The 12,331-nt window shown below is 49.9% G+C and overlaps 1 protein-coding gene across 2 annotated transcripts in view; it reads right to left on the bottom strand.

The window, feature by feature from the left end:
* Window positions 1-797: 797 nt before the first annotated feature.
* Window positions 798-12,331, bottom strand: part of ATXN10 (ataxin 10) — a 147,862-nt gene continuing 136,328 nt past the window's right edge. For both annotated transcript variants that reach the window (XM_074326561.1, XM_019739234.2), the window contains 2 exons: window positions 1,600-1,787; window positions 798-1,121 (listed from right to left, as the gene is read on the bottom strand). In XM_074326561.1, the coding sequence (XP_074182662.1) occupies window positions 1,119-1,121; window positions 1,600-1,787 (191 nt within the window). In that variant the 3' untranslated portion in view covers window positions 798-1,118. The remainder of the gene's footprint in view (window positions 1,122-1,599; window positions 1,788-12,331) is intronic.

The following is a 12,331-nucleotide window of genomic DNA, read 5'->3' as shown; positions in this document are numbered from 1 at the left end:
GTTCGACATGAATGGTGCCAAATCTCTAGGTATTTGTAACATGGCCGTTTAAGGAGATAATGTTTTAAGTATTCACAACACGACCCCCCAGGAGTTTTCTGATGATATGATCCGGTGGTTACAAAGACTGTGGGGCTCACTTAATCCAGTTCTATGTGTATGTATGTATGTATGTGTAGACGTGTGTGCAAACACGCACACAGATATTGGGGAAATTCATTCCCACTCCCCGAGGCTACCTTTGCAAGTCCAGGGAAGCCACGGCCCAAACCGAGGGGCGTGCCTTTGCGAGGCTGGTGCTTTTTAAACTGAAGAGGACACAATGTACCCTGAATGCAGTGGCCTTGCACACAGAACCGACCAGAAAGCCTTTGTTCCCCCTTTACAGAGGCGTGGAGGTGGGTAAGATACAGGCACCAGCGTTGAAACATACTGGGTTGTGAGGAGTGTGATTCCAGCAGGATTTGGAACGAGAAGAGTTAATGGCCTACATGTTCTCTCATCCCCGCTCAATTCCAGAGGGACAGGGCTCGGTGACAACACAGCCCGTCCCTAAAATGAAGAGGGAGGGCGCTCTATTCTTCAGCATCTCTCGAATTAATTAGCTGGAAATGAGTCTCGTCAATGTTTTGGAAAGGCAGCGGGGGTGGAAAGAGATTGCTAGAATTAATCACAGTGAGAAAGTACTTGGGCTGCCTGCCAGAGTTCAGAAAACCCAACGAGAAAAGGAAAATAAAAGGAATGAGGCTGACTCGCCATCTGAAGGAACAAATGGAACCCCAGCAAACAGCCACATCTTTGCCAAATAAGGGACGGGCCCTCCACAAGAAGAGTTTATTATTTGCTGCCACAGTAAGTACAATATATGACTTAAATGCATATTGTATCCATGGGGACAAAGCAATTGAAGACAGCTACATTTTTAATGCCAAGAAACAACAGAATACTCATGTACTTTCACTTTTAAGCTTAAACACATTTAACTCTATTACCTAAAAGCCTCACGAGTTTATGAACTTGTACTTAATAAATCTTCAAACACTTGCAATTTCACATACCGACGAAGATGAAAAATCCACGAAACAGTCTCCAAAAATTCAGGTATTTGGAGAGTGTGTTCACTAAAAAGAAAAAAGAAACAAAATTGCAGATGTAACAGATCTATTTACAAGAATCATTAAAGGAAAAAATAATCCAGAGAATTGTGATCAGTGATGAGAAATAACCGAGAAACCCGACAAAACTCATTCAATATTATACAAGGAGTTTTCTGTCTTTTTCATTGCAGTCAACATTAGCTATCTTTTAAAGAAAATCTAATTCCCATCAAAAACTTCTGGACCTCATGAAAGTTTGATATGCTTTTTATATTTCTCCCTTAAAATGAGTTTGCAGTTTTAACGCTTGGAAGAAAACGGCAGCATAAAGCCTGGAGAAAAATGATTGGCAATTAAAATTTAGGGCATTCTTTGCTATTTTAAAAGCAAAATGCTCTCCTCCACATTCTCACGAAGGAACCTTGCCACGTGCAAGGTGATGGGCAAGTGGGAACCGCTTTCTACAAACTGAGGGCGTTGCAGCCCACGCCAGCATACTCACCGGCTGAGCGGTGTCACTAGTAGATTTCAGAATCAGTTTGTCACCTCTCTTTTCAACTTCAAAACCCACTTTTTTAAGTAGGGATGTGTCGGCCAGCCCCTGCTCCTCCATCTTGGCAATCAAATCCTGGTTTTGGCTGTTGTCTTCTGTAAGGTTTCGGATGGCATACACCACCCACTGGGTCAGAACTGGAACCAGAGTGAAGGAAGCTGCCAGCATATACTTTCCTGCTTCAGAAATTCGCACGAGGATTGGCGGGTGGGAAGCGCGCAGCACAGCAACACCAAAACCCAGACTCAATTAAGTTTTCTTGAGGCTGTGCTAAGAACATGGATCTGAAGCATTAAGTACTCAAAGATGTGATCACATGTATGCACACACGTGTGCAGCCTGTGTGCGCTGTCCGGCAGCTTCCGCAGGATTTGCGCAACGTATGAATGAGGAAGTAAAGGCTTCGAAGGGCCACGTCTGAAGCGTCGGACACCAGCGTGTGCACTCACGCACGCAGGCACACACGAGCACGCGCACACACACTTCATACTTACTGAGTCACTAAGGAAAGACTAAGAGCATCAGAGAATTAGTCGCAGAGATGCCAGCTAGAATCCGACAAGAAAACCATCCTGTTTAAAGAAAGCCTAGTTACCAATAGGAACTGTTTCCTAGGCGTCACCCTGGAATTTCCCTCACTCCTCATTTTAAAGATGAAGCTAGGGAGCCTTTGAAGGATTTGCTGTGTTCAATTTGAATACTTGTGCTCTCGAGAAAGCATCTCCCCCTCGCTGCCTTGATGTGCCCCAGCCCTAGTTTTAAATCTTCTGCCCAGTGTCCTTCTGAGCGGACAGAAGACAACTTACGAAGCCAGACTCACAGCGCCATTTACTGCAGTCTTTGAGTTAGTAACCAAGGGCGGTGGGAACCTCAGGAAAGCATTGCACCGACCGCCATTTGATGGTGTCTTCTAGCAGTGTATAAAAGCTGCTGTGTGGACCAGTGTCTGGTGTTGGACCCAGGGACACACAAGAGATGCCAACAGTGGACCTGGCACCCTCTGTTGGTCCAGAGGGACACACAGCGCCTCGGGTGGAATAAACACTTTTTCCAGTGAAGACAGGGCTCCCTGCCCACAGGGACGGAAGGCAGCAGGAAAACCAAGTCCTGTCCCGAGCACCAGGAGTTTCCAGTGCAGCCATTTCTGATGCAAAACTGGGACACTTGGGTCCCCAAAAGGGATCAGGCCCTTTAGCTCAAGAGTCGAGGCTTCTGATCCTGTCCTGGTGGCCAGCACAGCAGTGAGTCCGGCGCCCAGACATTTCCGGCTCCCTTGATGGCGCAGGAAGCCAAAAAGAAAGGCCTCGCTATGCATAAAGCCTGGGACTCTTTCTTAGAGTGTTTGGGGAAGAAAAGTGAAGCAAACGGTCTTCCTAGTTCAGTAACCTCCAAGGAAAATAGTAAAAGATGTGTATGTCCCGAAAGTCAGACAAACCAAACAGGAAGCACAAACAGTTTTAAGCCCGGGATGCGTTTCCTGGGGTTTAAACGCTGCTCCATCTTTGTCCCTCCGACACAGCCCCGCTAGTCCCGTCCTGACAAGGCCTGCCTGGTGCCGAGGTGGGCGCGGCCTCACCATGGGTGCTTCCCAATTTTAGAGTTGACCCCTCATTGGCACTGGCTATGGGTGCCTGCCTCTCCCAACTCCTCCAGGCCGGGGAGGAGAGACACTGGCCGGCACCAAGAAGAGGACCAGCGAACGTTTGCTGAGTGATCCACTGGTCTCTGGAGGTTTAGCATCCAAAGCACTGATGGGTATAAACGACTAACCCCTTCCAGACGGCAAGGAGTAAGCAAGTGCTGGTGCCCAGCTGACGCTGACCCTGTACTCAGTCCCCCCTTTGGTGGGAAAAAGGCCTCATTTTGCCGCCGATCTGCCATCGTTTCATGACAAAGCCCAGGTCCTTTGTGAGGCTGTACTTCTTGTCTGGTAACAGAGTCCACACAAATATTCAAATGCATAAAACCTTAATTTGATTTTCTGGCTCTTGCACAATCACCAAACCCCCACTTCATGCCAGTACAGAGAATAGACATAATGACCCCGGGCGACAAAAACTTCCAATATGTTAGCGAGGCTCGGAACAACGAATCATCTGCCACAACCATTTCTCGTCCAGGACCCTGTCCTTAGATGAATCCATTTCCTCACTTTCCGTAGGAAAAGACAGGCGGCGATCATGAGGACCGATGGCAGGAGCCATCATTTCAGGGGTAAATTTGGGTAAGAAAAGGCGTGGAAGGTGGGTGAGTTTGAGTCAACGTGGGTCACTATTGCTCATGACAGAGGCAGAGCACGTCTGTCTGAAGCTTCCTGGTTATTCATTTGAATGTAATTCAAAGTAGGAAACCCAGAGTTCCTTTAACTGCACTGAGAGCTCCTGAGAATCAGAGGGCTACTTTGCTCGGTGATGCAGGAATGCGACGCCAGCCTGTCACGCAGGATCTCTGGAGGCAAGCACCATCACCCCCAGCCTCAGATTGTCAAACTATCTCAGTTCCAGGCAAACAGACGCCTGCTGAGTGGCCCTGCAGAGCTCTCTTGCCAGGCGCCCGTCATATCTTAGCCTCTAGCAACACCAGGATGACGGGTGTCCCGTCTTCCCACACATGTCCCTGACCTGAGACGTGCTTCCCCCTCACCTGCCCCTTCCTGTCTCAGACTCAGCTAAGCTCCCCCTCCCCCGAAGTTTTCCCTTACTGTCCGAGCTGCCCCTGGACACCGCCACACGTTAGGCACGCCCGCTGTGTATGTTGTCCAAGCATCCTGTAGCCATTACACCGCCTGTACCCACCTGTGCGAGGGTCTGTGAGCATCTGCGGGGCAGGAGCCACGCCCAAGCGAGCGCTGTCTCCTCAGCACCCAGTCTAGCTCCTGACAGAGTGGGTCCTGGATTTATGTTTGTTGACGTCACGTAAGCTACGATGACCTGTTTATGCGTGTCTGCGCTAAACCCCGTGAACTGATAAGCAAGTCTGAGGTCTTCTTCACCCCTCTGCTCTCCGTCCCAAGCTCAGTGCTGGGACATGTCTGCTGGACGTCCAGACGAGTGAACACACCCGCCCTTCACCATGGGTGGGGCCGTGGTGGGGCTGCAGTGACCCACACAGGCTGGGCTTTTCCTCCTCGTTCTCAGTGTGGTTTCCTGACTCAGGGCTTCGCAGGGTTGAGAGATTAGATGAAAGTAAACCAATATAAATGCAACCCAGGCAAGGAAGCTGAACTGTGTAAATAAAAGGTCCATGACAACAAAACCCCAGGAGAAGTCCCATGTGGACAGATGAAAGGGTGGATTTTAATCACGTCATCTGGGCAGGCATCTACCACATTTGGAGAAAAGACTCACAGTATTTTAAGAGCATTGCACCCTTAAAGGGTTTGGTAGCTCATTTCTGTAGAACAACTTACACGATCCCCATTTAATGTATAGAAAAGGAGGAGCACAGACGGGCATGGGTTACCGCAGGGTAACCAATCAGACACGCATGGGCCCAGCCACTCACTGGGCAGCAAGAATGTCGTGCCCAACCGGGCAGCATGACTTCAGGACAGAACGTGACGGTCAAGATTTCACGAGGAGCAGACTCCTGGCATGGCCACCCTCACAGAAGCAGCATGAAAGCCCAAAGCAGAAGAGGCATTTTGTCTTCTTCCAAAACTCGCATTCAAAAGGCACAGAGGTGCATCTGGCAGGAGTGGGTGGAGCTGGGAGAAGTGTTTTTAGCACCTTGCAAACCAGAAATTACAAATGAACAACAAAGCCCCCAACACTTCACGGTAGGGTGTAGTTCACATTCTTAAGTGTAAGTGACATTCCTCTCATTTCCTCCTTAAGGGGGATTTCACGAGGTGAGAATACCGTGTGCTGTGACACTCTACCTGGGCAGGTACCTCTCCACCTTAAGTGAGCACCCACATTTTGGGGTTTGCTTGTCTACCTACAAATTAAATACCACACGAAGGTCCCCTGATTTGTCCCTATTTCCGGTGAGAACATTTTAGCCCCATTGTCCAGGGTCTCTGACTTAATCATAATTTAAAAACCAAATTTTAATGATTGTTTCTTTCATAAAATTTGAGTTGAAAAGAGAAACACTGAAGCACCGCCCTGAGGAACTGTGTCTAATGCGCGAGGCTGGCTCATGAATATGCATGGCCCCCCTTGTCAGTGTGAAAGGCTGAGAGCCTGCTCGCCTGTGCAGACCCAGACGGCCTGGAGTGTCACAGGGGAGATTAAAGCGAGTCCCAGTTAATATTCACATTGCCCTCTTGTTCCCTCTCTAAAGAGACAGAAAGAAAGGAGGAGTGGGGGAGAAAATTAAACATCTTCTAAAGTCTCTAATCCTACCAACACTTGAAGTGCTTTCTTGTATGCTTAGCTTTAGAAAGAGAGCTTCTAGAGTTTCCATAGCTACTGCAAACAGAAAGCGTGAGCCTGTTTGTTACAAAACTACCTTGAAAGAACCCTGCACCAGCACGGGAGCGAGGACTCCACAGGGCGAGCCAGCTCTTCCACAGAGCACCCCGGTGTCTCGAGACGGGCCACAAAGGGGACAGTGACGATTCAGCACCTCCAGGCCGCTGCGCCTCAGAAGGAGGAAGTGAGAAGCTGTGCTTGGACTCCAAGCACTGAGCCCTGTGGCCTTGTGCCAGTGAGGTGACGAGGAATGTACGCTGGAAGACAACCCAATACAGAGAAATATTTCATGACAAGGGTATTACTAACCAGCAGATTTACGCACCAAATTCACTTTTTAAGTAGTCAGGCGAGTTAAAACATTAAAATGGCAACTGTCTGATGAGAAAGCTTCCATCTAACTGAAAAAGGCAACAGTCTTTCAACGATCAGATTCAGTGGTACTTATCCTGTCGATGACTAGAAATTGGGCCCCACGCTGACAGGGACTTTGTCCTGTCACTACACTATCTCTGTGTCTAGAAGGCTGCTGAGAATGGGGGCTGGCAAATTATGGCGCAAGTTAAAACGTTTTTGTATTTTTAAATGGTTGGGAAGAGCCAAAGAGCACTAATTTGTGACACATGAAAACTATCTGAAACTCAGACGTCAGTATCCATGACGAATAAAGTTTTATTGGCACAGCCGTGCTCCTTCACTTACTATTACCTATGGCCAACTCCATGCTGCAGCGGCCCAGCTGGGCGGTTGGGACAGACATACAGCACCAAAGAAAGCCAAAAATATGTACCAAATTTCAACCTGAAGGTATGCCCATCTCTGCCTAGGACATGGACACCAATAAATATCTGTTATACAAGTACTGTCAATGGAAAAACTTACATTAATTCAAACAATTTAAATATGTTAAAAGACTTTACTGACTTTTCACTATATATGTATATGCACTATATATGTAACATCTCTATGTTTTATATTTCTATAGATGTGTAATGTATCTGTTTAATGTCATATACACATATAATAAATATGTATATAACAAATACATGTACTGTATCTATACTATCTTTATTTAATTTTTGCTTCCAGGATAGATTTTTAAAAATGGTTTTCAGACAGCCCCATTTATGACCAGGGATTTACGTATGCCTGACTGTCCAAAGCACAGTATGTAGTTGGGCGCAGAGCAGACATTAGACAAGCCTGTTATGAAGCTGGTCTGAGAACAGGATGCTCTGTGCTGGGAAGCCTCCTGCATCAGGTGGCCACGAAGCCACGGCGGCATCTGCCATGTGAGGCTGCAGGACGCTTCGTAACTCTCACATCTAAGCTACTACCTCCCCAGACTATGGAAGATCACAAAATTTTTCACAGCGTGAAGCGTTCAACTTTTAAAATTGTTCTTAAAATGCTATACACTGCTAAAGACCAAAATACTTCCAGACAGGCCAGTTTCTGTCAGCTGGAGGAGAAATCACGGGATGGGGCACTGAAAGACGACTTCTCTCCCTCGACAGGACATACTCCTGTCCTAGCAGCCTGTGCGTGACGGGTGGTGTGGCCCCTGGGGGACCCTGACCTCTCACCCCTTCTGCAAGAGTCCTACCCAACCCCGGCCCTGCTCTCGAAAGAAGCATTAGCTTTCGTAGGGAAGGAGAAAGGTATGTCCTCCACCACTGCTGCCCAGGGACTCCGAGGCGCCGGGTGGCTCTGCTGCTGGGGGACGAGGGACCTGTCCGAACCCCGGAGGACGTCATCCCGGTGGAGATGGTGGAGGAACAGTGAGCTGTGGGCAGGGACAGAGGGCAGCTCACGGGTGAAAGTGGAAGATGGGAGGCGGCCAGAGCGAGGGCCCTGACAGGAGGGCGGAAGCGAGAAGCAATGGCCCTAGCCCTGCCCAAAGTGCACACGCTTTCCTGCATCGGCGAATCGCTCCGAACGCCAAGCGATACTTCAAGGCCTTCGTGGTAAAGCTCACGTTTCTTGTGCCCTCATCGACTGTAGTTTTGTTTTGCTTTCCACTCCATCACGTCGCCCGGTCACAGCCCACTCCCCTCATTCAGAGCAGGCAGAGGAAGGCTCCGTAGGAAAGTGTGCAGCCCACACAGGTCTCCGCGCACGACGTGGGCACGAGCATGGGCTCCGCAAGCAGCGCCGACCACCCATCATGGCTCCCTCCTCCTCACGCTGTTGATCTGGCTGGCATCTCATTCCTTCCGCGTTTTGTATTTAAATGTGAGGGGACAGAGCACACTGTGGTTCGCGTGCTTTGCTGCTGTGCTGACATGGACTCTTCTGGGTTTTGCAGTCCATCTTAACAGAATGTGCACTGTATGTGCACTCTCTCATTTACCGATTAACGGTTAGGTGAAAGTAGTCAAAAAAATGAACAGAAGACGGTGGGAACACAAATAATTGCCAGATTTGTCAATTACAGGTCACAGTCTGAAAAATGTGATACTTGTTTAGTGTGTGTCACAAGAAGGAGTGAAGCGTTCCAGTCCCGACCGAGGGAGTCATCCAGAAACACCACCCCGGCTAGCTGAGGCTGCCTGTCTGGCCTCTATCCACCCCCCTGCCCCAGGAGCTGGACATCAAAGGAAGTAGTCCAGCGGCCCAACAACACACACCGCTGGCTTCTGACAGAACTGCAAAGCACAAAGAAGCCCGAGTGGCAGCCCGACAGTTTTCACCCCTGCGCAAAGCCCAATCGGCGCTTTCTTCATGATTTGAAACAAAGGCCACTTCACTGTCCTTGGCAGGCACACCTTCCTTCCCATACATCGACCCTCTAAAGGGAGACATGACGTACTCAGGACGCCACAGGCCTCCCTCCTCTCGGAAGCCTGAACGCTTTCCACCTGACAAGGCCCCACGTCCGCCGTGCAGACCCCGGCCGGGCTGTGAGCAGAGAGGCCTTTACAAGTGCTGGTGCACAAGGCACAGGCAGAACATGTCGCTGCTGCTGTCGGTCGGGCAGTGACGTCACAGGCAGAGGGACCCCTGCTCCCTGTCCAGTCGCCATAGGCAACAGCCCCTCCCAAAGTTCCTGCGGCCACAAGTGCCGTCCTCCCAGTAACCTCACATCCACAGTGCTGTCGGTGAAGGACCCCGCAGCCCTGGGGCTGATTTTGTACATTAGCCTCTGGAATCATTTACCAGCCACTTCTACACACGCGTGGTACAGAGCAGTCAGTCTGGCATCCGCGTCACAGGTCAGGTTTCGGACCAGAAACAACTGATATCGCTTCTGACTTAAACCACACGGAAGGGTTCTGGGGCCACGAAGTCGTTCCGTTTGTACTTGGGGCAGCGCCCCAATGTCACTTCTGAGACTCTCAACGAGCCACGGCATATAGTGTTTAGCAGAATGCCTGGCACACGCCAGGCGTGTAGCAGATGCTCAGTAAATGGTGCAGGAATAATCCTTCTCGAGTCCATCACGCTGTGTGTCTGTCTTCTCTGTGACCTCTCTCATGCCACGTGTCACTCTACTGTCCGTGTAACTCTCTGTCTGGCTCCTTCTACAGAGCGTGTGCTCACCTCGTGCTGGGACTCCTGGCTCGGTCCTAGGAGCTCCTGGCACATACAGAAGGAGGCATGTTCTAAGTAATTGCTGGATGGATGCCCCCTGGCGCCTGGCTTCTCTCTCCTCAGCGGCAGTAACCCCAGCTCTCCTGGCAGCTCTGGGCTGTGGTGTCCTTTAGTAAATGCATGGATACCCAGTGTTATACGTCAGCCATCATGCTGCAAGGCAGAACTCGTCAGGGAGAGGCGTCCTGGACACAGCAAACTCCCCAAGACTAGAATACTGCCCAGTGCCTCAGTTCACATGCGGGGTCACTGCCTGGAGGGCAGCAGGAGAGGGTGTGATGTAACGTGAGAGTACTGGGTCCTGACAGCGGAGGAATTTATGGATGGAAGCCAGTGGAAGCACAGCAGACACACCGGGGAGCTCCAGGCCCCTTCTGCCAGGTAAGAGGGTGTCTGTAAAGTATTCTGCACTCCTTGGGATAAAGGAATTAAATAACAAGCTGGCTCCACTGAATTTCTATTCATGGAGTCTATTGCTACCTTCAGTGTAAGCAAAGCTTTGCAAGAGGAATTAATTTAGGTGTCTCTTGCATAAGCCAAGACTGTCCGGTTATCCACATAAAACCATAACAGTAAGAACAACAAAGATAATGGCAGCGGCCCTCACCAACCAGACACAGTGTCAGGGGCCGTTCCAGGCACTCTCAGAGGGCGATCCACCCGAACCAACACACTCTGCGCGACTATTAGCAACCTCATTCCGCTGCTGAGCAGACAGACACGGGAGGCTGCGACATGTCCAAGGCCACACGACGGGGGCTCCGGTACCCCTTACGCACGTGGCCATATCGCCCCACACACTCTTCACGACCACGGTGATGATGGGGACCTCTGCAGGGGGGCAGATCTTCTTCTCGGCGAGTCTGACTGCAAGCTTCTCAGCTACGCCTACAGACCAACGGCAGCAATGGGAGCGTTTCTGCTACTTGGCACCGGGTCCCTTTCTCTTCAAAAACATCCTACAGCATAAAATAAAGCTTGCAGACACCAGTTAGGGTGACTACCTCTGCAAAATGCCTTTAGAAGTAGCTAATAAACAGTTAAAATGAAGTTAATATTTGAAGCAGAAAAAGAAGTAATCTCATCTAAATTACAGAAGATTAGCGGGAGTCTCGCACTACTGACATTCCAAATTCATAATGTGCAGCCGGAGGCGGAACCGGTTCTGAGAGACACAGCGTAGGGAGGCCACAGTGTGGGGCTTCTGGTGGCTTTCAGACGAGACATGACAGCAGGCTGCAGGGGCAGGGCGCTTCCTCACCCGCATAAGCTAGGTGCCTGCTCCAGAGGTCACTAGTCACCTGGGAAGTTCCGCTCTGCGGGTCACCCGTGGCCATGCTGGCTTGCCTCTCCCCCCTCCCCCCTCCCAGTAGCTCCCAGAGGTCAGCAGTCAAGGGCGGGTGGGCCCGCAGGTTTGAACAGGCCCAGATCCAGGGACAGGTGTGCTTCCCGAGGACACGCTGTGCTGCAAAGTCAACACGGGGTGTGTGTGGAGGTTCCCTTCTGTGTCGTCTGCTTCCATTTCTATGAGTCACGGGCGAGCGGAGAGCTGGGTACAGACCTCTAGCTTTCGCTTACCCTCAGTAAGGGAGCTGCGTCCACTTTAAAGTCAAGACAACCGTCAGCACAAGTTTACAATATGCAAATAACTCTGGTATTAATTGGAAATAAATCCCAACAGTACTTCAGACAATTTAAAAGCCAAGCTGGTTGTAGTGGTGACATTGAGTTCTAAAGCTCTTTTTTGACACACGTCTCTTAAAACTTCTAAAGTACGAAATATCTTGGGACAGGAATCTTATTCAATTATAGAAATCTAATACTTTAACATCTTTTTCCTTCTATCTGTGAATAGTATGCTTCTTAATTCCTATACTGGCATTACAGCAAGGGATTTAAATATAAACAGCAACTTAAACTGCCAATCACACCTCTGAATGTCTCTTAAGAATTTCACCCTGACCTGTTCACACATTCGACGACTCTGAAGGCGTGATGCTCAATGCTAGGAATACAGCACTTGGCAGGCCAGTCAGTGGCGCTGGCATTCGAGAGAGGCAGGCCCAGCTAAAGCAAACCCACTAAACCAAACCCAGACCTGAAGGGGGTGGTATGATGAAGTATCAGAACAGGAGGACAATGCACAGACAAGGGGGGGGTTGGATAAGGCCTCTCTGAGGAGGTGACACTGAGCAAGAACCCACAGGATAAAAAGAAACGGGTCACCTGGCGAGATGGGGATGGCGGCGGCAGGCAGCAGAGCAGACGTGCAAAAGCTGACTAGCAGTGACGAGGGAAATCTCCCGCTGGAGAATGTGTGTGGAAGGACAGAGAACGAGGCAGAGGGAGGCTGAGGCCGGGCTGTTCAGGGATCTCAGGCCGTAGTAAAGTGTCTGCATTTTATTCTAATGCAGTGAGAAGCCACTAGCAGCTGAGGTAGAAAAATGAAAAGCTCCCTTTGGCACCTCTGTGCAGGGAGGCAAGGGAGGGACTGGAGACCAATCAGAGTCTATGTGGCAAGAAGCAGATTCTGGAAGAGGGCAGACCTGGGCTCAAATTCCAACTCTGCCATTTTATAAGGTTTGGGTAGTTTATAGAACCTCATTTGTCTTGCGCCGCGCCGGGCATTGGGTGCACATCAGCACACCTGAGGGCCACAGGTGCTGCCC

This window comes from Rhinolophus sinicus, linkage group LG02, assembly GCF_036562045.2.
Source record: "Rhinolophus sinicus isolate RSC01 linkage group LG02, ASM3656204v1, whole genome shotgun sequence".
Lineage (NCBI taxonomy): Eukaryota > Metazoa > Chordata > Mammalia > Chiroptera > Rhinolophidae > Rhinolophus > Rhinolophus sinicus.
Note: the sequence above shows the minus strand (reverse complement) of the source record. Positions and strands in the feature narration are given on the sequence as shown.